Source organism: Primulina huaijiensis, chromosome 18 (assembly GCF_012295235.1).
Source record: "Primulina huaijiensis isolate GDHJ02 chromosome 18, ASM1229523v2, whole genome shotgun sequence".
NCBI lineage: Eukaryota > Viridiplantae > Streptophyta > Magnoliopsida > Lamiales > Gesneriaceae > Primulina > Primulina huaijiensis.
Window position 1 is genome coordinate 6,326,812 of NC_133323.1, and position 26,215 is coordinate 6,353,026.

The 26,215-nt window shown below is 38.0% G+C and overlaps 1 protein-coding gene across 2 annotated transcripts in view; it reads right to left on the reverse strand.

Annotated features, from left to right (window-relative positions):
• The window catches only part of LOC140964990 (uncharacterized), a 33,218-nt gene extending 7,227 nt beyond the window's left edge, over nt 1-25,991 (reverse strand). The window contains exons 1-19 of one of the 2 annotated variants that reach the window (XM_073425011.1): nt 25,824-25,991; nt 25,146-25,332; nt 22,954-25,062; nt 21,959-22,034; nt 21,640-21,762; nt 18,803-19,058; nt 18,220-18,723; nt 17,957-18,142; nt 17,566-17,856; nt 15,162-15,809; nt 14,640-15,033; nt 14,398-14,534; nt 13,989-14,159; nt 13,559-13,756; nt 10,037-10,591; nt 9,882-9,941; nt 9,427-9,752; nt 8,792-9,215; nt 7,599-8,069 (exon numbers count right to left, since the gene is read on the reverse strand). In XM_073425011.1, coding sequence (XP_073281112.1) covers nt 7,599-8,069; nt 8,792-9,215; nt 9,427-9,752; nt 9,882-9,941; nt 10,037-10,591; nt 13,559-13,756; nt 13,989-14,159; nt 14,398-14,534; nt 14,640-15,033; nt 15,162-15,809; nt 17,566-17,856; nt 17,957-18,142; nt 18,220-18,723; nt 18,803-19,058; nt 21,640-21,762; nt 21,959-22,034; nt 22,954-25,062; nt 25,146-25,326 — 7,110 coding nt within the window. In that variant the 5' untranslated portion in view covers nt 25,327-25,332; nt 25,824-25,991. Of the gene's footprint in view, nt 1-7,598; nt 8,070-8,791; nt 9,219-9,426; nt 9,753-9,881; nt 9,942-10,036; nt 10,592-13,558; nt 13,757-13,988; nt 14,160-14,397; nt 14,535-14,639; nt 15,034-15,161; nt 15,810-17,565; nt 17,857-17,956; nt 18,143-18,219; nt 18,724-18,802; nt 19,059-21,639; nt 21,763-21,958; nt 22,035-22,953; nt 25,063-25,145; nt 25,333-25,823 lie in introns of both variants that reach the window. The other variant, XM_073425010.1, reaches the window with a different exon arrangement.
• Nucleotides 25,992-26,215: the final 224 nt, after the last annotated feature.

Sequence of the window (26,215 nt, forward strand, 5' to 3'; positions counted from 1 at the left end):
TGACCACGTGTACTTAGCGTTCAACAGTGGAGGGTCATAAAGTTCCAATTCCCCAATCAAAGTATTGAAACACTGCATGCTCGAGATGTTTGAGTGGCTATTCATCTTTTCTCCTGTATTTCTGACCACATTAAAGTCCCCTCCCAGACACCAATTATCACCACAAATAGAACTCAAGCCTGCTAATTCATCCTAGAATAGCTCTCTTTTTCTCGGCTTCACCGGTCCATAAATGGCTGAAAACCACCAACTAAACTCATCATTCCACCGAATTTCAATTGACACAGAAAAATCCCATATCAAGTTATTTGTGACTAACACCACTCTCGGATCCCACATGACTAGTATGATCATTGAGTTATTCCTTAACACAATGTTTCCAATAGGAGAATGGATTTAATCTTATCCCATACTTCTTGGATAAGTCTGAGAGACTGAGATGTCGATATTCCGGCTGTAACATCGACCAACACGCCACCCTGAATTTAATCTTATCCCATACTTCTTGGACCGACTCCGACTTCTCTTCAAATATTCTTTTATTCCTTTCCAACCAAATCGACCATAATATGCAATGAATGTTGATAAACCAAAACCGCATATGTTTCCTCCCTTTCTGCAAGCTTGGTTCCACAATATACATTTCCTTTACCTTGCACGGGAAAGACCATACCAAGTCCAACTCTTTGAAAGCTTGTAGCCAGATTTGTGATGAGAAAGTGCAATGAAGTAATAAATGATCCCGACTTTCCTCATCCCTACGACACAAACAACATCACTGTGGCCTTAGTACACAAGCCGGCCATCTTCTTTGCACTGCATCACAAGTCTGTAGCTTCTCCAAAGCCACAATCCACGAAAACACTTGAACCCTCGGCGGGACAGGTATTTTCCAGATATTGAAACAGTAGGAGAATGGATTAAGAATAGGGGAAGGAAAAAAAGAGTTATAAAAAGATTTAACAGAAAACAACCCTGAAGAATCCCCCAACCAAATTCTATGATCCTCTACACCCCACTCCAATCGAACACTCTGTAGAACCCCTAAAAGACTAGTTAACTCACTTTCTTCTCTCTCCGAAAAATTCCTTCTAAACCGGACATCCCAATGAATAGGGAAGTTTCCACTGCTACAGAGTACATCAACAAAGCTTATGATTGGTTTGTTCTTTAAAGTGCAGATCTCAAATAAGGACGGAAAACGAAGTTTGAACGGAACCCCCCCACCCACTCATCCTCCCAAAACCGAATAAAATTACTTTTTTTAAGCACCCCCCTAACCAACTGATGAAAAGCCGGGAACGATCGAGAAATACATTTCCACGGACTTCTGAAGGTCGTATTCCCCGCCAACCCCAAATCCCACCCATTATCTTCAGTACCATATATACTGGCAATAACTTTCTTCCACATATTCTCCCTATCCACTGAACCTCTCCACCACCATTTACCAAGAAGCGTCATATTTCTTAAACGAATGCTTCCCAATCCCAGGCCCCCTCTGTCCTTAGGTTTGCACACTTGATCCCATCCTACTACATGACAATGCTTCTCACCATCGCCCCATCCCAAAAGAAATTCCTCATCAATTTTTCCATAATTATTCCCACCTTGTTCAACACCTTGAAAATGGCCATAAAGTAAGATGGAATGGCACTCAAAACAGCCTTAATCAACGTTAGTCGACCCCCCTTGATAAAAATGATTTTTTCCAGCTAGCTAACTTTTTTGCCATATTGGATAAAACCGGTTCCCAAAACTCCATAGTCAAAGGGTTACCTCCCAAGGGAACCCCTAAATATTTAATTGGGAACTTCCCTTTCTTGCACCCGATTGTCATTGCCAATCCATCTGTCTCCTCGTCAGACATATGCAGGCCCACCAGCGTACTTTTTTCCAAATTCATGTTAAGACCCGAGAGCAATCCGAACCTCTTAAGTAGCTCCACTATCTCTAACAAATGATGTTTTGATTGTGCGAAAAATAATGTGTCATCTGCAAATTGTAGGTGAGATATTTGTTCTTTTTGTCTACCTACCTCGAGTCCTCTAATCTTGCTGTCTTCCTTAGCCTTATCAACCATCCTTCCCAAAACATCGACTACCAAATTGAAAAGGAATGGAGAAAGCGGGAAAAAGGAATGGAGAAAGCGGATCCCCTTGTCTAAGTCCTCTCTGTCCTTTAATTTTTCCTCGTGGCCTTCCGTTGATAAAGATCGAGTAGGAGACATTAGAAACGCACCCCTTGATCCACTTCCTCCACCTATTGCCAAAACCTTTCTTCTGTAATACCCAATCAAGAAATCTCCATTCGACGTTATTGTATGTCTTTTCCAAATCAACTTTGAACACCCAACCTCTCTTCTTATTTATTCGATAAAATTCCACCACCTCATTAGCGATGAGGCAGCAGTCCAAAATTTGTCTACCTTTAATAAAGGCACATTGATTCTCCGCAACCGTGGAACTAATGACGCTTTTCAATCTGTTTGTCAAGACCTTAGCCAAAATTTTGTACAAACTCGTTATGAAGCTAATTGGTCTGAAGTCCTTTATCCTCATAGCATCTTGTTTTTTCGGAATGAGGCAGATATACATTTCATTTGTTAAGCCATTAACAATTCCACTATCGAAAAATTCTGCGAACGTCCTAAGTACGTCCTCTTTGACCGTGTCCCAATTATGTTGAAAGAAGTCCATCGTGAAACCATCCGGCCCCGGGGCCTTAGACCCATCACTGTCAAACACCGCCTTTTTAATCTCTTCCTCGGTAAAAGGTGATTCCAAATTTTCCGATTGAATCCTATCTATCTCACACCAATCCAAGCCTCGAAATTCATCTGCCTCTCCTTCGAAATCTCCCATCTCCCCTTCCGTTTTCGTATACAATCTCCGGTAGAATCCTAATATTTCCTCTTCAATCACTCTTTCGTCAGTGACCCTCGAACCGTTCTCCAAATCCACTATTTCAATCAGCGCTTTGTTTCTTCTATTTGTCAACGAAGAATGAAAAAATTTCGTGTTTTTATCCCCTGCCGTCATCCAATTCAATTTGGCTTTTTGACACTGCATTTGCGATTTTCTGAGCATGAATGATTCCAACTCGCCTCTTAAATGTTCCCTTTCCTCTTTCAGAGAGTCAGACCACCTCCCCGACCCTTCTAATTCATCCAACCTTTGAATACCACTGCTCAACTCCTTAATTCTATTTCCCACATCACCGAAAACCTCTTTGTTCCATTTGGACACTTCAACTTTCATCCTTTTCAATTTTTTCATGAACTTGTACCCTTCCCAACCTTGAATGGTCCCATTATTCCACCAATTCTTAACTAAATCTTTGAACTGAGAATGTGTCAACCAAACGTTTTCAAACCTAAAAGGAGCCGGACCCCAACGGAATTTATTTATGTCGAACATGACTGGACAATGATCAGAAGTGGTTCTTGGCAGAACCCTTTGTCTGTAATTTGGGAATATTTCTTTCCAGCCCTTAGTAATGAGGAATCTGTCTAATCGACAACAAATTGGATATGCCCTAAAATTCGACCACGTGTACTTAGCATTCAAAAGTGGGGGATCTAGAATTTGTAATTTCTCTATCAAACTATCAAAGCATCTCATGCTCGTGGTTATGGAAGGACTGTTCAATTTTTCACATGTGTTTCTGACCACATTAAAGTCTCCTCTCAAACACCACTTATCACCACATATCGAGTTCAAACCAGCTAGTTCATCCCAAAAATTTTGCCTCTCTCTTGGCTTTACCGGGCCATAGATTGCCGAGAACTACCATTTGACTTCCTCATTCCCGCGAATTTCGATGGACACCGAAAACTCTCCTATCAAATTGTCACCCACTGCCACCACTCTAGGATCCCACATCACCAGTATACCCCCCCTCTTCCCACTGACGGTAGACAAACCCATTCAACAAATCTCGATTTCCAGATACTTGCCACAAATTTCTTGTCCACCCTATCTCTTTTTGTTTCCAATAGCACAACAATTTCCGGTTTTTCGGTGCGTAGGACATTCCTGATTAATTCTCTCCTAGCTGCTGCCCCTTCATCTCGTATATTCCAGGATAGGATTTTCATAATGAAACGCTGGTTCCCTTGGAGGTCGATCCTCTCTCATAATTGATACCACACTGTAATCTGTGAAGTTCTCTACTCAAAGTACCGTTCGACTTCCTATCCCCTTCCCCACGAAGTCCAATTGTAGGTACCTCATCTTTTCTAGAACCAGCTTTAATTCTATGAGCCATCGCAGCCCCATTGAAATTTTCTTTCTCGATTCCCGGCTTTTCATCGACCTTCTCCATCCCCCCTCCTAAAAGACCACTAGCCAACCCCAAAGCCGAAAAAGAAACTGGTAAAATAGAATGAAGCATGAGTGAGTGATTGAAAAAGGATGAGTGAAGTCCAGATAATACCTGTCCCACGTTAGAACTCGTGTTTACCGCTTTTTGATGAATGTTGGAGTCAACATGTTTTTTCAGTGGTGAGAACAGCCCTGCCAAATCCTCAAAATCTTCCTCTATTGTAGCAGACTGCTCCGATCGAATTGAGACCTGACTATCCGTTTCTGAGGATACCATCTCGTCCTCCAACAAATCCTCTTGTGAGCCATCAAAATCAACGCCAATGCTGCCATCAAGTTCGCAGATAAGCTTCTTAGGGTTGTTTATACCTTGGAGGTTGATTCCCTCGGTACTAAGTTGGTCCTTATTCTCAACAACACCTCTCTTAGATCTTCTGTGATAAGTTTTCCCATAAGTATGCAATGATCTTTTAGTGTCTACAACACCCTCTTCACTATGCATCCCCTTCGTCGGCGTCGCTTCATTGAATTGATTTGTGAACTCTGAAATCTTATGTGTTCTTTAGGGACGACTCTCGAAAGGATTTTGATCACCTTTCTAACAGCACTTGATGACGAATCAACACTCTTACTAGCTGATGCTTTTTGTTTTTCCTCCCGAACAGTAGGACCAAGCATTTCATCCTTCTGATTTGAGTTAATAGCCGTGCCAGGGTGCTTCTCCATTAATTCGTTGTCTAATGCATGGGCTAGTAAACCTTTCTTCTCCTGATTACCTAGTCTGTGCCCTCCTTTGAACCCCTCCTCAAGAGTTTGCATCTTGCGAATATTGTTGTTACCCCACCCCGCCAAAGTTCTCTTGCCGTTCACCACAACTTGAGCGTAAGTTTGCTTTTCGTACTGCTGGTTTTAGGGTCAAAGGTTTCTGCCCTTATACTTATCTCTGTCATTTCACCTTCAAGTGGAATTTGCAATCTGCTTTGGATGAACCCTCCTTCAGTGCCTTTAACCTTGATTTTAGCTGCACCAAGGTCACTAGTTGATAAAGTTTCAGCGCTGATTTCCATCAGACCTCCGCAATGATCCCCTATAATCTTAAAAATATCCGGCCTCCATAGATTCCAGGGTAGCCCATATATGCTAATCCAGCTATTGCAGCAATTTTCAACAATATATGCCTTGTTAGAATCTTTCCTCCATCCCTCAAATTCCAACGAAATCCCGTTATCAAAGAATCCTCGTTTCAACTTCAGGTAAAAAGAGAAATCAGCTGCATTTGAAGGCCACCACACTGCTCTGTTTGCTTCAAACGGAAATAGAATTGTTTGCGTTTTTGTTGATTTCCCAAGAGCGTCTTAAATGGATTCCCATGAAATGCTCACCCTTTTTTTGGTAACTATAAAAGCTTCTTCCCACTTCCTTCCGGTGATTGATTTACCTCTATCGTGAAAAGATATCATCCCCCCTCTCCTTTGATCCCTCTGAACCAGCCTACCTTCATACTTGTCACTGATGAAAATCCTTTGGTTTGAACCATGATCATCTTGTATAATACCCCTCTGATTATACCCCAATCTCAACTTTCCCAAGATATTAGCTATATTTCTCCAGCCCACAGATTTAAAACCGCTGGTCACAATAGTTGTTTGCTTCCTGCCTTGTTGACTGTATTTGGACAATTCCAGAAACCTACCACGCTTGTTAGAGAATATCTGTACCGTGAACACCGCATTTCGTCCTCTGTATCTAAAGAATGGCGACTCAGACGGTGAAATGTTAATGGAGTCTAAGATTCTAAGATGTATCCAGTGGGCCTCCTCACGCCCGAAGTCCAGCATGTAGCACGAATTCCTTGTTCTTTCGGACCACCATATAGACCTACCTCCATGTCCCAGTCTCAGCGTGAAGATTTTGTGTTCGATCCTAATCACTTCATCTCGGTTTTCTGTCCTGATATCCGTTGGCGCATGCCAAAAGTTCTTGCGGTTCCTGGGATACATTCGTCGAACCTTTTCCAATAGCGCCTTTGAATAGGGTTTGAATCAGCAATGAACCACTCAACACGGCTCTATCTGACTAATCGGCGTCGGGGCGAGTTGGAGGTTTTCCAGATGATTGTGTTAACGGCCGGTGATTGGGATAGATAATCAGATAAGGTGCGAGAGATATTTAGGTATTAGGATAGCTGGCTGACATCAGAAATAACGAATAGAGCTCGAATAGAAAACTGAATCGAGAGTGGTGAGGAGAAGTGTAAGGGTAATAGCCGCCGACGGCCGTTGACCGGCGTCGGAGACGAGGAAAGATACAATCGACGAGGCTCAGATGATGAAGTTACTAAAATGGCGATGGAAGGACCCGAGCGGTGGAAGGTTCAAAGAGGGAGAGAGCATTTTTCAAAAAATTCTCTCTCTAGGGTTGTTACAAGTTGAATTCTTCCTTAACACAATGATTGATTTGACTCCAGATGAAATATATGTACGACAGCTCATCTAAAACAATTTATCAACTTAAGCATGATTTTCCTAATTGCACCTAATTCTCACTTTTGAGCCATGGTTGTTCTTTTTCCCAAATAGGTACCTGATTTAGGAGAAGTAATGCTCTTTACTGTAATTGGTTGTTTCATGAAAAATTAGCAGAACAGTTTTGGTATCTTCTATTTGTTTGGTATATTCTTGTGAAAACTCTCGGTGTTGCCATTTTTTTTAGATGTAAATTATAAATGGTTCTTAACCAGTCTTCGAGGGCCATAGTCATGCCCGGATGCTGCCTTACTCTCAGTTCTCTAACATCATGAACATGCTGCATATATGCAGTTAACAAAAATCATATGAAGCTTGTGCAAACATCATCTCTTTGGGTAATACATTGAAAATCTTTTCCACACTAATGCATATTATGTTCCTGTGTACGAGGGTAGGGAAACTATCTATTCGTCATCAATTCTTTTGAAGGTTGTTACATTATAATCTAAAAAAGAAGTATCTACACATGATTAGACCATCTTTCAACAAAACAAATGATCATATCTTCAGTTGAAACATAACAGGAGAGCGCTATAAAAGATTTAGCAAGCATTCGGAAATAAAAATCCTAATGTAATGAATATATGAAGTAAATAAAAACTGATGGTGCAGGTTCCAAAAGCACCACACACTTTCATGGTGGCATAAATAAAAAGACAACACCTCTAAATATGAAAGGGATGACAAACATTTAAAGATATTTTGGCAAATAATTACGGAAGATAGAAGATCGGAGATAATTTACCTGCATCTCAGTAACATGATTGACAGCAGATTTCCAACGTGATTCACCACTGGCCTCCAACTGTTTGGCCCAACTGCGTGCCTGTTCCCAATACCCATTCTTTTCTAAAGCTTCTAAAAGTGAAGCATCGTCTAGTGTTTCATTTCCCAATAATGGAAAATCATCACTTCGCAGAGAAGGTTCAGCCATATTAATTTTCCAGTATAGTCTTCCATAACGTGTTGCAGCATATCCTCCATCACTAAAGTCTGTAGCGGAAAGGAGCTGGAGCAAGCATCTCTTTTCATATGGAGATGAACATCTCGAAAGTATTGCATCAGCAGCTTTGGCAGCAGTAGAACTTATCCATGAAATTCCACTTGTCCCTTCTTTTTCACGATATTGTTGTATATGAGGAGATTCTTCCTTAATTCTCGTAGAAAAGGATCCAAGATGTGCTGAAGCTTCCGCAACACGCAATTGCGAGAAGGCCTGGAAAGAGAAAGGAATCTAGTTAATCGAGAAAAGAATCCATTAGTGATGTCAACAAATTAAAATGATACAAGGGACTAACAAACTTTGCTCCATCAAAAAAATGAGGAAAAAATAAATTGGAAAAATTAAAATCACCCAAAGAAAATAACTTTAGCAGACAAAAAAAACACACAAGGGTTTTCGAATTTTTATCTTCGATATCTTTCTCAGCCTGGTAGCCGAAATTAAGCCTATCATCCTCTCCTCAATTCACGTGACATATTAATATTTAACCTTCAACAGTACAGACGAACACATGAAAATAACGACTAACTGAAGACCCAAAAAAACAAGAATAAAAGAAAATTGTTTCAAATAACTTATTCTCAAACCTGGTTACGGAAAGAAATGCTATGCCTCGTATGACTGAATTTCAAGTAGGGTTCAGTGTTTGATAACATCACAGGCTAGGCAAGACAATGCATCAACCATTGACTCTCATAATGGAAAGGGTGAAACTAATACCGGTTGCAATTAAGAAATTTTCATATGGAATAGCAGATAATGATCAGGTAGTTAAAGCAAATTCAAACTTACCTTTTAAAAAGCAAACATGGCAATTATTAGCAAGCAAGAAATTGTTACAACAAATATGAGCAACACTGTTTTTCTCAACAGGCACAATTCTATCATCCAAATTGTTCATTGATTGTAACGCACCGTAAAGAGTAGCAAACAACCTGAAGGGCACGGATAAAAGGTAAAAGAGAACATGACGGAAGAAAGATTTCAAAAGCTTGAAGCAAGGGAAGGAACAGATGCTGTTCGCAGAGCACAGCTACCATTCTGGACAAGGATATTGCCACACCATCAGAGTCCTTTGAAAAATTGGTATCTCCATCAGTCAGTTTATCTGTTTCTGCTTCACCAACAATACTTTGATCGTTGATCATACCAAAACCTTCAGCAACTGTAGATGCCTCCAAAGACAAAGAACTCACTGGAATGGGTTCCACAAGACGCCTGCGTTTTGAGTTTCTTCGATTATAATGAAAGGTTACAGTTCTAGAATTAGCCGGAAGGGAATTTGTAGTCTCCACCGCAGCTCCAACATTTTTTGCGATTTGGGAGGCAATATCATTCACTTTGATAGCTGAAGTCTCCCTGCTAAGATGGAAACTGCCATTTTACTCTTCCTCTAATTCCAAAAAAAATGGAAAAGAAAGAAAACGAAATGTTTGGCATAGAACTGTAGTTTTAGAGGGAAAATCACAAAAAAATATGCTTGACATACAATGGCCAGTTTTTGCAAAAAGCTTGAAAAGAATAAGTAGTTCTCATTAATATGATGATGATTAAGGAAGGTAATCAGAACCTTGCTGCAGTTATTTCCAGCCAGACTATTAGGCATGACAATGGAGAAACATCAGGAAAGCAAGATGCAATCATAGCCAAAATTGACCAGCTCAAGTTCTTTGCTTTCAGGAGAAGGGCATCCCCAGGTTTTTCCTGTTTTTCACATTCTGCAATAATTCCAAATAATTCAACAGGTATGTAAAGGTTTTCATCTGACAAGAAAGTATCACTCCTTCCTGCGGAATCCAGTTTTGATAAAGAAGTAAGTTTTTTCCTAGACTGCATGCTCTTCAATACTGTTAATAGGTGAATCTTTAATCGGGGGTCACTGAACTCCTTCGACGCCTGAGACGAGGCAGACAACATAAATATGAAATGGAAGTCAGTGTTATCAATTAAAAACAAAAAAATAAGTACTCCACCGTCAGGTAAAAAAAATTTTATGACTCATTTTGGAAAGAGTTTGAAGCTTACCACTTGGATTACTGCTTCAAAGGGATATTTTCCAACTTGAGCTTCTGACAAAAACCCAACCTAATTTGGCAAGCGGGACAAACACAAATTCCTCTCAGACTTCAAAAATCTGTACTCATGCATTAAAAAAAGAGAACAAAAAGAAAAAAGTGTACCCAATCATTATCTCTTGCTAATACAGCAAGGTATTTGGTGCTCAATGGAATATTATGCATCCGACAAAACACAATAACCAATTTCCAGAGTTGGCTTGAAGCCTTCTGCTGAGACCTTAGATCAGCTCCATCTCCATTTCCACTGGACAACCAAGACCCACAGGTCATACCCATGGTTGCCAACATAAGACTAGCTCTTTCCAAATGCTGCAGAACAAGCAGGAGTGCTCGTGATGGTTGATTGCAAGTGCTATAGTTTGTGTCACCTTTCTGGGTAATGTTACTAGAACACTCACGTAGATAATCATCAGCTAACGCACGCGCAAGAGTTTCTGTTAAATCAATCTCAAGAGACGTTGGATAAAAAACAGAAACCTTCGGTGATAATTGTTTATATTGATTGTTTTCGGCAGACTTGTAGAAATAAGATATTCTTCTCAAAGCAGCAACGTCTATTCGCATAATATCAGCAGATAAACCACAGAGCTCCAAAAGAAAACCGCAGGATGCCACCAATACAGTGTCATCAAAATGCGCAATGGCAAGAGGTATCACCTAACATAAGAAAGGAAAGATACTGAGGATGGGATGAAATCAATAACTGTTAATAACTTCACAATAGTCTCCAAATTAGTAAAGCTTCATTTAGATCACAGAACTTATAATAAGAGAGTAATTTTTCATAGAAAAAAGTTCGGAATGTAAAATTAAAGAGACATGCTCAAAAATCACTGTAGAAATAAATGCACGACAAGAGGAATAAGAGAAAACTTTATTCAGTTTATTTCTGCATATAAAAAGCTAGTGTAGAATACACTTAAATGGACAAACACCACAAAATACTATCAAAATAAAATCCCAATAAATCTGGGAGAATATCTTGTCTTACTAAACGTAATCAAATCAAATATTATCCTAATTGATTCTATCAAATCAACACCCCCCACCCTCCCCTCAAGTTGGTGCAAAGATGTTCATCATTGCCAACTTTCTCACTTGCTCTTCAAAGAGTTGTCTCGATAGTCCCTTAGTTAGGATGTGTGCAAGTTGCAGTGTGCTTGGAACGAATGGCGCGCTAATAAGTCCTTCAAGTTTCTCTTTCATAAAGTGTATATCGATTTCAATGCGGTTGATTCTTTCATGAAAAATAGATTGTGAACAACGTTGATTGCTGCTTGGAGAAAAATGAGGACTTATACGATAGGAAAAGATCATGCAACACATTTTTAAGTGCCAAAGAAGAAGAGACAGTAACGGTTCCTTTCATGGCAACAAGAGAAAAAGAACCATCAGCAATTTTAACATTTTGATTCCCGGTGCAAAAAATATAGGAGGAAAAAAATCGTGACGAACCCGTCATATGATCCATAGCACCTGAATCCGGAATCTACGAGCTATTTCGAATCGAAGTTACAATGTTTGCCACATAAGAGATACATGTTTGGGCTAGCGAACAGTAAGAATTGGAAGGATTCGAACGAGTTTGAAACACTTAGTACCGGTGGTCCAGTTGATCCTTTGTGAAAGGAAGAGGTTCTATTCTGAGGAAGATGTTTGTTGTCCACAGTCGATAATGCTTGTTTGAAAGGCGTGACTATTGTTACCATACATGTTGGTGTTGGTGTTCTTGTACGACTTTTTTTTAGATGGGCTTGTTTCCTATGTATTTGCCACTAGTATCGATGGTGTGTCATTATTTGTTGCACTTCTTGCAAAAAGGTTTTGATTTCCCACCCTTTTGGAACTCATAGAGGTTATTGTTCTTGCTAAACATGGCAGAACTCTCTATAACTATCGGCAAATCAATGGACTTTGGTAGCATCACATGGAGTCGATCCTCTTCCCCACGCTTCGCAAATGTTCGGAAGAGGGTTGCGGCCAAGTACGCGGCCGCGAACCTTGTCCAGTTCTTTATCCAGGCTAGCAAGAAACACAATACTCTCGTATCAGAGTACGTCTCTTGAATAGCCTCCCACGTTTCTCTGGCTTTCGGAAGAAATATAAACGGTTTTCCGATGACAGGTACCATTGAATTGATCAACCATGTTGTGATCAAGGAATTTTCAAATCACCATTGTTTATATTTTGCATCAGTCGAGGGCGGAGGCTTCACCTCTCGGTTCAAGTAACCTAATTTACCTTTGTCATCGATTAGAAGACGGACAGATCGTGCCCATTCAATATAATACCTCTCATTCAATCTGTTAATCGCTATTTGAAGAGAGGTTGTATCGGAGAGGGCGATGTTTGAAGGAGGTTGAGATCCGCCCTCCAATGTGTTATCACCGTCGCTTGTAGCGGAAGAAGCTGATCTGGTGCCAACCATGGCTGCTTTGAAGTTCATGATCGATCCTCGGTCTTTGATACCATGTAGAAATAAATGCACAACAAGAGGAATAGAAGAAAACTTTATTCAATTTATTTCTGCATATACAAGGCTAGTGTAGAGTCCACTAAGACAAACACCACAAAGTCATATCAAAATAAAATCCCAATAAATATGGGAGAATATCTTGTTTTACTAAACTTAATCAAATCAAATATTATCCTAATTGATTCTATTAAAATCAACCAATATTATTCAAATTGAATCTATCAAATCAACAATCACAACACTAAAGATTTCAAATAATGTAGCATAATCCACCAATTGGTCTTGTTATATTCATAATTCGTGCTCAAGGTCGAATTTATTGGACAAAAGAATTTTTAGTCCTTTGTTTGCGTCTTTTACAATTCAACTGTCCAATATCAACATTTGGCTTCTAATTCTCATTAATTCACCTTTATATGGTTCTTCCTCTAGATTTTTCCAAGGTTTTTGTGTTTATTGAAGTTTAAGCTATACTCGATTCATTCACGCCACATTGCAAACAACGGTTTCCACAGATTTCAGCATTCTGGTCCATATGGCATTCCAACATCTCAATTAAAATGTGTGGTAATTCCCGGGTGACAATACTACCTCCTTGGTGACCCCCTCATGAAGTGAATGATTAATTTATTTTGATATCTACTGACAGTACCATATGCACGGGAACTTCAGGGTGAGCTCTTGTAAGACCCTTTGATAATAATCATGTATATAATTTACAACATCATCGGTGACAATTCAATTTCTCACATCTAGATTTGAACCCAAAAAGGGTACAGTTCTTGAATCTTGATGACGTGAGTTTTATTCCACTTTGAAAATACATCATCCTAACCCAGTTCCTACCTTCATGCAAATACAGAGGTACAAAATGGTTGTCACATAATCAGAAGTAGCTATGCACAGCAACATATACAGACACGGCAAAGGAATAAAGAAACATAGAGATGATCTGCAATCAAAGAAGTACACAACTTTTCTATAGGATAGGCAGATTACTTTCATGCACTGCTGCAGAAACCAATCAAGGTATCACACTCTACCACACTACCAAAGCAAGAACTACTGGAAGCACGCATTTTGATTTTCTAGATGTCATTTATCTATAACCATTTTCTATCTTTATGATTCAAAGACTGTATTCTTACAGATGAGAGCAGAGACTCCTCGCTCTTTGTTAAAGGTGCAAGCAGGATTTGCACATCAGATTGGACATTAAGCTGCCCATATTTTCCTTCCTCCTTACTGTCAGATTTCAACTTGTAGACCCTTGCAGAGAGAAGATGATTCAAAGCGGCCATTGCATGCCCACGATGTAAATGGTGTTCAAGGCCGACTCCAGTTCCCTGAAGTCAATGCAGAAAATAGAATATTATATTACACGAGGAGCTATGGGGGGAGGGGAGTCATAAAGTTGGGTGAGTTTCTGAAGGATTCATAGCTTCCTGATTGCTGCTTTCTTCTGGAAAGAGGGGGCAATCCTAATTTTTTTCCGAGAATCAACTTGGAGAATTTGAGCATCTAAGAATGCTCTTTACATGCATAAGTAAGGATTTTAAGAGCTGAAGAGATCAAAACCTCCAAAGACGATACATAGAGTTCCTCCTCAATATGTTTTTGGACAGCAGCTTCCCAAGACGTCGCACTAATCTGAGCATGGCCACTGGAATTTACAACATAGTAGATGTCTCTCAGCATAGAAAGTTCTCCATTCTCAGAGTCAGCTAATGTGTGCCAGCCAATTGGTCCCTGTTGAGACAGAAGGAACATTTGGGTGATAGAGATCATTAGAAATGCACATAGAAAGTTTTTTTTATTAACACCAACATCTTCTAGCATTTAGAATGTTTTTTATATTAACACTAACATCACAAACAAATATTTTAACGAATTCTATAACAAAACACCATAAAAATATTAGATTTCGATACATTGAAAACAATTCTTAACATGAAATACATATAATCAATCCAATATTCGAAGTAACCTGCACAAATAACTGAATCAATCTCCGAACAGACTTTGGAAACCAACATGGTATCATCTGTAGAAATGAAGTATCTCGTACAGAAGAGGAGAAAACACCTTCCCGCCATTTCAAGTACTCAAACAAATCAGAATACCCTGATACCATACTCCAAAAAAAAAACTTGATGAGAGAAATAAGATATGAGCGAGATTCAATAGTATATATGGATAACAGATGGGGTAGCAGGTATAACAAGTCACCTTGCGTCCTAATAGGCAAATTGCCGCAACTGGGTTCTTGTCCAAAACAGGCTGCCACGATTTTGATCCACAATGTAGGGAAACGTTGCAAGGCTGGTCTAAGGTTTTCCAAGGTGCATTGAGCTGAGCTATAATGCCGGTTAACACTGCCACTACTAAGGCATTCTTGAAGAGGAATAGGGGCAAACATCAATGTGGCTATAGCTGCCATTTCCCCAGCTCCTTCCGCGATGTCATCAACCGCATGTATGATGTCATCAACCCCGTGAATACCAAGTTTACTCCCAGGAACTAAATTGCGCAAAGCAACTGCACGGGCATTAGAAAATGACCCATCATATTCCTTCCCCTTAACCCTCAGCAAAAGCAACCACTTCGCCCACTCATTAGCACCCTGAAGAAACATGTGGTATGAGAAATTTTATAAGCATCATATTACCCTAATCAAAAGTTTCACAATAAATAAAGATTGAATCGTAAAACATGTAAATAATTTTTTAAAAATATCATAAGTTGACTTACAGCTGCATCCTGTAAAAGGGAAAGAGATTCATGATCTACTGCGAGGTTGTGATGGTCAAGGTAAATGTCCAGAAAATTCAGCAAATTATACTGTGCGCAGAAGTGTATAACAACTTTATGAAATGCTAGAACTGTAGCTGGATTAACTGATACATCACCAATAACTATCAGATTATCCGATGAGCAGTCAGTGGGGGCTTCCAGCAATGACTTGTGATGCACCTTAAATATAAAACCCGAACGTGCCAGCAAAGGCACAATGTCTTCAGTACCATGCCAATAATCATTTAAAAAGATATAACTTTTTGCGAGTTGCAGTTCCATAAGCATTCTCAAACTCTCTGAGCACATAGTACTCTCAGAAAACCTGAAAACTTGGATGCTTGGAACATCCATACACACAAAATCTAGCTCTTCAACCACGTCTGTAAAATTATGATATCCAGGAACACTCCCTCCACACTCAAGGCCTGAAGCTGAATGTATACCATCCAACCTAATGCTGAGTCTTCCACTGCAGAGTGCATATGATGGAATTACTTCTAGTAGCTTAGAAACTTCGGACCAGTCATTGTGGCATGCATGGTATTCAAGTTGTGATTCCCACAATACATTCACACCCATTAGAAGAGGTTGGTCCAGTAATACCTGCACAAGAAGAAAAAGAAAAACTAAGTTAAAGTTTCCCTCGAAAAATTTGCCTCAAGAGTTTTATAAAAGGAGCAAGTTTGGCAGGTAGTAAAATATATTTGTGTTCTTAGTTTGTAAGAAATTGTTTACGAATGGTTTACAAACAACCGACCAATAAATAAAATAATCCACATCATGTTCAAATCCATCTTTCTTAGAAAATAAGAGATACCATAATAAAATCTATAATTCCATTTGGAGTTTGGACGGGGTACGAGGCCGAGGCCCTTTTCATAAGAGGAAAGGAAATACATGTGAGTTGTATAACATTCAGCCCGCATATTGGCTTTATGGTCGAAACTACCTAAAATGGTCTCAATTAGTTCGCACTTTTCTTAAGGGAAATGGAAAACTGAGTCATTTTCTCAAGGACTGCTACACTTGAATCTCAAGATCTTCAAGAATCAAGAGTAGCCCATGGCCCTATTCATATCTAAGCTATTCCTGTCACATCAAAACTAGACTCTGAAACAGAATATCATAGGTTTTTGACACAATGAAGAATAACATTGTTATGAAGGCAAGTAACTAGAAGATTATCATAAACATACCTAATTGTTTCATTTGTCCTTTTGGCAAATGAGGTTTTTGGTGGTCATTTTCATTTGTTTGGGGTGGCTAGAGGCAGAAAATTTATGAGTATGGTCAATTACCATTTCACAGTATTAATGTATAATTATCTTTAACATTCCACTTTCCTCTCCAGTGAATTCAAAAGTATGATCTTAAAAATATATTAGTATGTTTTAGTGAATATATATCAACTAAGAAAAACTGGAGTTTGTATCGTTTCATTTTCTACCATTTTGATCTTATACCACAACAACTTTTCATAATCATTAAATATTTTAATATTAATAGCAGGATTCATGGCCCTAACAGTATTCAGACCATCACAACAAAAAAATAACATTTTTTTTATGATTTATAGCTTCCGTCGTTGAAAATGATAAATAAATTTCAAAAACATAGGGGAAAACAGCAAGGAGAGGTAAAAGGTGGCAGCGTGTAATGAAGGTCACATGTCTTCAGATGGCATTCTTTTCAGTAGAAAAATCACAAGTTTAATAACAGTTCCTTCTGAAAAAAAACTATGCTAATTGGTTTTTTGTAAGGGACATAATAGGAACAAAGTGGAAAGCAAAGACCATGAAAGAAAATGTGGCCATTCAATGGACAAACTTTGACGCCGAACATAAGATATGAGATATTCATGTCACGTAACTATACAAATGCAAGTATGTATGCTTTCTGTCCCATAATTTCTCAGGTTGACTCCCATCACTGAATATAAAAACCTTCGAGCAATTAATCCACATAATGGTTTCCACACTGAAATGGATCTACATAATTATTCAATTGTGGCTTCAGACTATTACAATATTTACACACACCTCAACAAGCTCCTTTTAGGACCCTACAAACTATTCTAATATGATGCGTAATCTTCAGAAGTTATCCATGAACAGAAGGTTTCTTTTAAATTGTGGAATATAAGTAGCATCTTGTCATCTGTCACAGAGTTGATAAAAACATGATAGCAATTAGCATACACAAACAAGTATATACCGATTATTTAGATGATGAACATTAGCTAGAGAGACTCTTTGATACAAGGAGACATTTCAATTTGTGGTATTTATCCCAAACCTTTACGGAGATGTGAACAGTGATATTAACAACATGAATCAGAAAAAGGCCACATCTGACTTACTCTATCAGTAACTCTTTTATCCCAGGCATCTGACCATGCTACAGCGCCAGACCAATAAGCACCATAATTATTTTCGCCATCAACTTCTGAATCGATGGACCGATCATCAACACTAGTCCATAAACCCAAAACAACTCCATCAATCTCACCACACGAAATGATAAGATTGTTATAGAGCGGATGCAATAGGTGCAGACTTATCTCCCCTGGTCCAACTTCATTAGCTGCTTTCTTGAGCTCTTTCCAACGGCTAGTCAGTGTCCCAAAGAAGCTACTGCAAGGATATACCCTCTTTTGCGAAAAAACTGTCGTATTAGCTAAACAGTAACTTCAAATCGATAAAAACCTAGCAATCTTCAAAAATTAAATGATTTGGAACCATCTCACATACCTCAATAAGTGATACCAACTCCAATATTTTCAACTCTTGCGATCCAAGGTATTCATATCTTTTCATCTCTTCAGCAACTCGAACACGAAGAGATCTTCTAACAGTGCCAAAAACAAGCTGTTTGAGTGTAATATCAACATCCTCCCCAAGTTTTTGCAATGTTGTTATTGCAAGCCCTATCTCATCCTGTCCATAGAAAGTTATGAATAACTCAGAAAAAAGAATAAGTAATTTTTTTTATTAGAGAACCAGAATTAACAAACCTGTAAAAATAAATCATATGCAATTGCTCTTCCAACAACGCGGATATCATTAAAGTTATCACGAGATTCTGTGCCAGGTACAGAATCATTCAAATGATGAAGATGCAATCTGAGCACAGCTAATGGCAGGCGGCCAGAAAGTAAAGCATCTTTGACGACAGTTTTAAGGTCTAAATTATCAATCTCCCAACGAGCAATCATATCCCTAGGATTTTCAAACTGAAAAATTCTTTTTCCGAAAGTACTTCCTTGAGTGCTTCCTTCAGAATTTATGACTGCACCATCAGTGTTTTGAAAATCTGAAACAGTATTGGCATCAACTTTACCCACAGGCATTAGAACAAGATTATCAGCTTTGCTCAAGTCTGTTTCTGAAGCAGAAAGTGCAGTTTCATATTGGGCCGATTTATCCAATAACAATGAATCTGCTGCAACAACTGGAATCTTGAACTCATCCTCGGTCAAATCTGTATTAACCAAACTCGGCAACCCCACAACATCCATCTAGAACAATTAAAATATATGCATTAACAATCATGACAATGCTTCTTGTAAAATTACAAAAAATTATCTGGAAACCTACCAATCCTTGACCTGGCCTTTTGAATTTGGAATCTAGTAGCCTCTGCAGATTACGGATAACCACCAAAAAATTTGCCATTTCCTTGAGCCTCCTTGAATATTTATCTTCATCTAGTTCTCTATCAGTTAAGACTAAAGAAAGAGAGAGACTTTCACCCCCTCTAACATACCCTGGCTTTACAGGGTCTTTCTCATGCTGCAATAGGCCATATTTACGAATGGCCCTGGTTGCAAAGCTTGTGGCCAATGCTAGAAGCCTGCATCACATTAATTGGAACCCACTGACTTCAAAAAAAAATTTTTTTTGATAGGAAACTAATTTCATTAGAATAAATAGATAAAGATTACATATTATGTGCGGATGAGAATTCCGCAGTACAGTAACAAGACTACTAACACACTGACTTCAAAATGATCAAGCTATTGAAATCAAATAACCACCAAAAGTCAAGTTAAACACATGTGACTCGATCAATATTTTGACAAATAGCATCTACAGTAATCTAATGGCTTGAAGAAGAAAACCTACATATAATCAGCTTGTGGTAAAGAAATTGAAAGACAAACTTTACCAATAATGAAACACAAACTAAGAAAAATAACAAGGAAAACGTGCTATCTAAGGTTTTGTATAAATCAAAGAAAGAGTAAAATGGAAACTTCTATAGATTCTTTGAACAAATAAAGCTTCACAATGCATCCACTTAACAACTATATGGTTTGCATTATTCACTACAAAGATCTACTTTATGAAACATCCAATGTTTATAACCACAACCGGCTCTACTTCTCTTTTAGGATGTGCTTCACCAGGATATTCCTCCAACTACGACACAATTATTCATTATAATGTATCCACTTATGCAAGGTTAATGATTCATACACCATAAGAAATTGCAAATATAGCACTAAGAAAAGCTAAAGATGGTGGCACTACTATGCTATTGGATCCATACTTTTGAAATCTGAGGGTGCTCTAACCAAGAAAATATTACAATTGATTCAAATGTTGAAAACTTTGATGGGCATGAGAATCCAACAAGGCACCTACGGAAGTTTGCAAGAACATGGCGACGTATCAAAAGCTATATGCAACAGTAATGTTCTAACTCAAGCTTTTAAAACAATAAGACAGTGTAAAAGCAAAATTCTGATTCTTGTACCACATGAACATCCGGAAATTATTGCTATCCAATAATACTCTTCCAAATAATTGTTTGAACTTGAAACCATAGAGATCAAACACATGTTCCTGAATGTTCGTCATTGTACCAAAAATGATACCTGGTATTAATGGTTCATAGAAGAATGGGAACACTTGTTATCCAACAATAACCAATCCAAACAAGGTTCTGACACTGAAAATACACATTTACAAAGGGGTATGATGTTCTTACCCCTCGAAAATGATGGGTTGTATTAATAAGTGTCCTACAAGCCTGCTGTTTGTGTGTTTTTTATATGTTTCTATAAAACATTTTCTACTCAATTTATGAGATGCAATATTCTGGTAAAATTTTTATCTTCACACCCATATAAGTGCAATGATAAAAACTTTGAGATTGCCATAGTCCACAAAAATGTAATTATATGGGGTGATAACTACGGCATACATTCGTATGACTACAGTCTCTAAATATTGGCTTTTATTCAACGAGCATTAGAGAAGAAGGATATCCACCCAACTCAATCGAGACCAATACTAGTGATCTGTTGTTACAGCATTTCATCCACTTTGGTATATAGACATTCGGATATATGACTTAAGTGATTATCTAAGACAAATGAGCCAAAGCTTTATACTACATTCTTCAAGTGGAACTCAAAGAAATTAAATTACACCATAACTCTATTCGCTGAGCACTTCACTCTAAGTGTTTTCTTTTCTTTTGTGATGTTCACAAAGTGGCAAGTTCAGTGACATTGTGATTTCAAGTAGGAAATTTCTCATTTTATTTGAGGATTCAGTTTTCATTTATGTGTGGATTTTCAATGTGTTTTATCAAGCTAATGACCTTTAATTTCAGTCTTTCGCCAAATTAAGATATTTGTTTCCAAAATAGAGTTTCTCCAGTAACAAACGGATGTCTTTCATCACATATACACAATTAATAGTTTCATTTTGGGGTCTCGATAAGCCAACGTCCTAAGATCCAATCGGCACACCTAAAATGAAAAACATACAACACAGAGCATGGGGTCTCGATAAGTCAACGTCCTAAGATCCAATCGGCACATCTAAAATGAAAAACATACAACACAGAGCATGTTAGCCTCATTGAAGATTCTTGCAGACACTTCTTAGTTTGTATCTGGGTTACAATGAGTAGAAATTTTTATCTCAAAATTTGGGAGCTTTATTCATACATTTAAGCAATTGTGCATGAATAGCTTTAAAGATGGCTGTAACAGGTGATTAATTTACGATGATTTGTGAATAGCTTTTTAATGTGGTTGTAACAGGTGATAAACCATGATTTTGAGTGATTAATTTACGATGATTGGAATAGCAGAAAATACTGCGATTGGGGGTAACTGTATTTTTTAAAAATAATTTGGAAAAGAACAACTCTCAAGACGTATCATTTAAGAAATAGTAATTAAGAAAACGAGAGGTTAAAGCTTTTCAATATCCACATGCAGAAGTCAAGTTAATGCCACCAGCCAATCTAATCCAATAACAATCTTTGAGGCCACGAAAACACAAATGGAAACTTAGCAGGAAAAATGCATTATACTTTTCACAAGCCTCCAACAAGGGTCGTAAATTGTAAGCAGCCAAATGTTAAGTGTTTATCTAAAAATAATGTCAATGGATAAACATCAAATCAGTCATACCTTGATGCTGCAAAAACCTCGTTATCGATGCTTGCTTTAGATAAAATAAGATAAACAGCAGCAAAGAGCAACCTCAAGATACCTTCTTCTGCCAGGTTGACGTCCATAAGCATTTCTAAGGATCTGAATGGCCATTGAGAAGAATAAAATTTAGATAATTCGATATTAAATTCTAACTTTTCACAGGTTCTCAAACAAAATGCAAAACACAAAGCATGAGACACCCATTCAGGTTAAATTTTCAGTACTTTTCATATCAACCAGCTTATTTTTTATAGCATAAAATCAAGCAAAGCCACAGCAAAATTTAAAATCTTACTTCTCAATTTCATCGAATTTCAGTAAGTCTAAAGCCAACTGCAAGCGCCGGATCCGAGAAATTTCCAAATCCCATCCTGTAAACATTTCTAATGCCATCGGTTAAATTATCCTAACCTTCTTCTTGTATTTTCTCTTTCTGAATAAATCCATGCAACTTTAGCAGTTTCAACAGAAGAATAATATCAGAAGCAAGTACAGGAATAAAAAAATAACAAGACTTCGAATATCAACAAATCAAATTCCTGTCGCAGGCAGAGCAATTCCCAAAATGGCGGTAATCTTTCATTGAGTGAGGGGCAAAAACACGAATAACCATAAATGCCTAAAATATTCATCATTGTAACATCATGAAACCATTTCTTGTCAAGTTTTAGTTACCTTCATCAAACTAATGTAAATACAGGTCAATTAATAGCAAGCCCAAAAAAGTAAAGAGATCAGTAAAATATTTGGATAGATTTGTCAACTAAAACACCACAAAGTCATGGTAATTTATGCTTAAGTACTTCTGACTTCCACAAAGTCTCCTGATCGTGAAAATCAAGATGAGCTTTTGAAGTTATTAAAAAGTAAAATGAACCATGTTTCGACATTTAACATGCTATGAAGATCCAAGAATTAAAGAGAGAAAACAAAGATTCAAATAAATGAGAGGAACCAGGAAGATGATTACATCAAGGGTTAGAATCAAACATTTGCAAATCAATTTCACAATGACCAATACAGAAATATATTGACTAGCAATAAATATTGGAGTATTCCAGTATGTGAAATATCAAATGAGAGATTAAAAGTGACTTTTATGTGACTTAAAAGTTTTAGACTAAAAATTAAAAAATAATAAAAAGTATGAAAGATTTGAGAGAAAATTCCCTCGAAAAATATATTGCTATTAGGGATGGAACATATTTACAGATCAACCACAAGAAAAAAAACAGTAGCATCTGTTAGAAGACAGAGGGGGCAAATTATTGCTTCCACACAGGTTCTCACCATTTTCGAGGCATAACTGTTCAGCAACTTCAGGCCCTTCGTATAAAAGAACTCTATCCAAGACCTCCAATTTCCAAGGTGACCAGAGTTTTGCAATTCTAGTAATTCCAAAAAGATTACCAGCTCCACTATTTAAGTTACTAGTACACTTGGATAGCCTATAACCAAACGCTTCGATGGGGAAGAAATTTGAGGGAACTGAAATTGAAGGAAGAACAACTGAAAGGCCCTCTTTCGTCACGAGATATAAAAATCCATTAAAATTGCATCCCACAGATTCATCTGAAGAGGCCTCCCAACCTGGCTTGTTATAGATTATTTCATCATTCACGATGAAGTCTAAATGTAGATTAGAATGCACAACTTGACCCCATTTTTTCCCACAATTATCTCTCTTAATTAGATGAGTAATTCCAAAAGGAGAACAACAAATAACACCATCTTCATTGTGTCCAACTGGGAGTAGAATAACTTTCCTTGTGAGGTAAGATGCTGAATTAAAATCCAGAAACTTCTTCCGATTGGGGATACATGGGTCATTCTGGCTCCTCCGATATATGATATTACTTTCTAAACTTTTCAAAAGAATGTTACTCCGTAAATTACCGAAGTAAGAACTTCTACTTTGACCTGGAAGCAGATTTTTGTCTTGATGTGCTAAAATATCATCAAAAGCTCTTTGGTAGCCAATTTCAGCTGCGCATACTTCCCAACCAATTAAAAGTTCAAGGTTAAAATAGTCCTGATGAGGGATGACATTTTCGAGCATATGATGGTTCACTTGGACAAGGTTATCAGTGCATAACATAAAGGTGACACCGTTTTCATCCATTACACCCAGCATTGAGGAATGTGGAAACATCAAGAGCCTCCTAAACTTCCTTTTACCAGAAAGACTATCAACGCAGGGGTCTGAGTCATCATGCCCTTCGTTAGGAACAGAACCATTATTTTTTGGCTCCTGGAAACTTGGAGAGCAATCAAATCTGCAAATAGTTACAATATCAACAGATGCTACAAAGACACCATTTGTGGCACCATAAAAAGAGAGCAGGCCAGATTTACTCAGGCAGATAAGATATCTAAGAGAAAAAATGAAGTCCACCCACTCACCCAATGGGTGCCTCTCAGAATATTTATCCAGCCTTACTGAGCAAACCCACTGTATTCCCGAGTACACTAGCCTCCCAACGACAATCCAAATATAAATACAATTTTCTTCTACAGAATCAGTATTAAAGGATGGAGGATTGATCAAGGATAGGACAAACCCAACTAAATGATTTGAACTGCTAGAGAATATTTTGACACATTTATACAGATTGCTTACACCTCCACCTCTCGAATTAGATGCACAGTCATCCTCAAGTGTTGGCAAGGACGAACTTGGATCTGTATCTGTTTTATCGAGGGCAGCGTTCGCACCAATCGAATTCCCATTCAATTGCTCTGGAGATATGTGACCATCAGGAGAAAGGAAATCTAAGATCTTTGATTCCTGATCAAATAACCTAAAGGAAACAACTACATTATCTGGAAATAATGCTCTGTTCGGGAACTTGGTACACACATCACTACCAGATGTTCGTGTTTCAACTCTAGTCAGTAAAGTCCGTAGCCAAGTCTTTTGAGCAACACTTGCTGATGGCCTATCCTTATCGTATTCTGTATAAACACCGTTTGTTCTTGTATTAGGGGCATCAAAATGCAGTTTGGACTCTTCTGGAACCTTCAAACAGGGAGACAAGGTTGTCGGTGGTCCCCACTCCACCCACATCCCTCGCTCAACATCACCTCCTTGTGCAGGTTTCACTACTTTACTAGATTTATAAAATTGAGGAAAAGCATGCACAACCACCCCACGATTTCCACATACAAATAGTAGCTCTTGAAAGGACGATTCTTCATGCTGATCACAAATACCCACACAAAGGCCCCAGGCCACAGAATCGACATCACATATATGTGAATGATCAGTAGATCTTGAAAAGGTAACTCCTGAAGAACAACAATCATCTGAACCAGAACAGCTAGGCACATTCAATTCAGGTGGACTACGAGAAGTTTCAACAGAAATGATTTCAGGATCCTTGTCATTCACAGATTGATCTGCGAGAAAAATTACATAAATAAATGAATACATAATTTGGTGACGTGAAATAACCAAAAAGGGATGAAGTTTAGAAAGTCACCTTTAACCAAGGGAATCAACAATGCTTCAAAATTGTTTGAATGCAACAATAACAACTTCCTTGCAGGAGAAATAAAACCTTCTCTAAAATTTGAAGGATTATATGGAAATTCATCAAAATCCCATTTCCGTAACTGCAGCATAGCAGGGCCATCACCGTCCTGAGGACAGTCAATGTCCATAGACCCCTGCAGGAAAAAGCCTCCAAGTATTCAATTCAATAATAAAAAGCTAAAAAAAAACCCATGAAGATTAAAAAAATATCGATAATAGTTCAGAGATTTATTGGTAGAAAACTTCCAAGACGTTAAGATTGTTGAATGAAATCCATTAATCAATTGCTGAAGGACCCCATGCCTCGAGACAGGAGAATCAGAAAACTAACTGCTTAACACCAATTATTCCAATTTAAATACACAAATATCTCCAGCACAATCCCAAATAAAGAAATAAAATCCTTCGTTGCAGCACTAATTTCACTCCTTTCACGCTGTAACCAAATCCCAAAAAAAAACACGGAATCAAATAAACCCATAGGCCAGAACTGACAGATGAAAACCTCTACCATTTTTCCAACTTCCTATTCAGCTCGATCAACCATGGCGCACAAATGAAATGAATGACAGAGACATAAAACAGTGCAATCAACTAGTACAGGCGCAGAAGTTAGGGGTTGAACCTGAGAAGCCACGACGTTTGAAGTGATCGATTCAATCGGTAATCACACTGAAAACTAACAATTATCGATTCTGCTATTCGATTGGCAGCTTCAACATACTTGCGTTTGGAATTGGAAATAAGGGAATACTGAAATGGGAAAACAAGAGTATGATGCATTGAATTTTTTTTATTCATTTATTCTTAATTTAAATAATTTTGATATTCTAGATAAGGCCTAAAACTTTCCATTGTTTCTGATTGGGGCTCAAATAAATTCCCACGTACAATTTATTTTTGCTACAATCTTGTGTCGTACAGTATCGAAAATCATATATCGTATATCGTACCGAAAATTACGACATAAAAAAATTCGTACCGATACCGTACAGAAAATTTCGGTATATCGAAAAT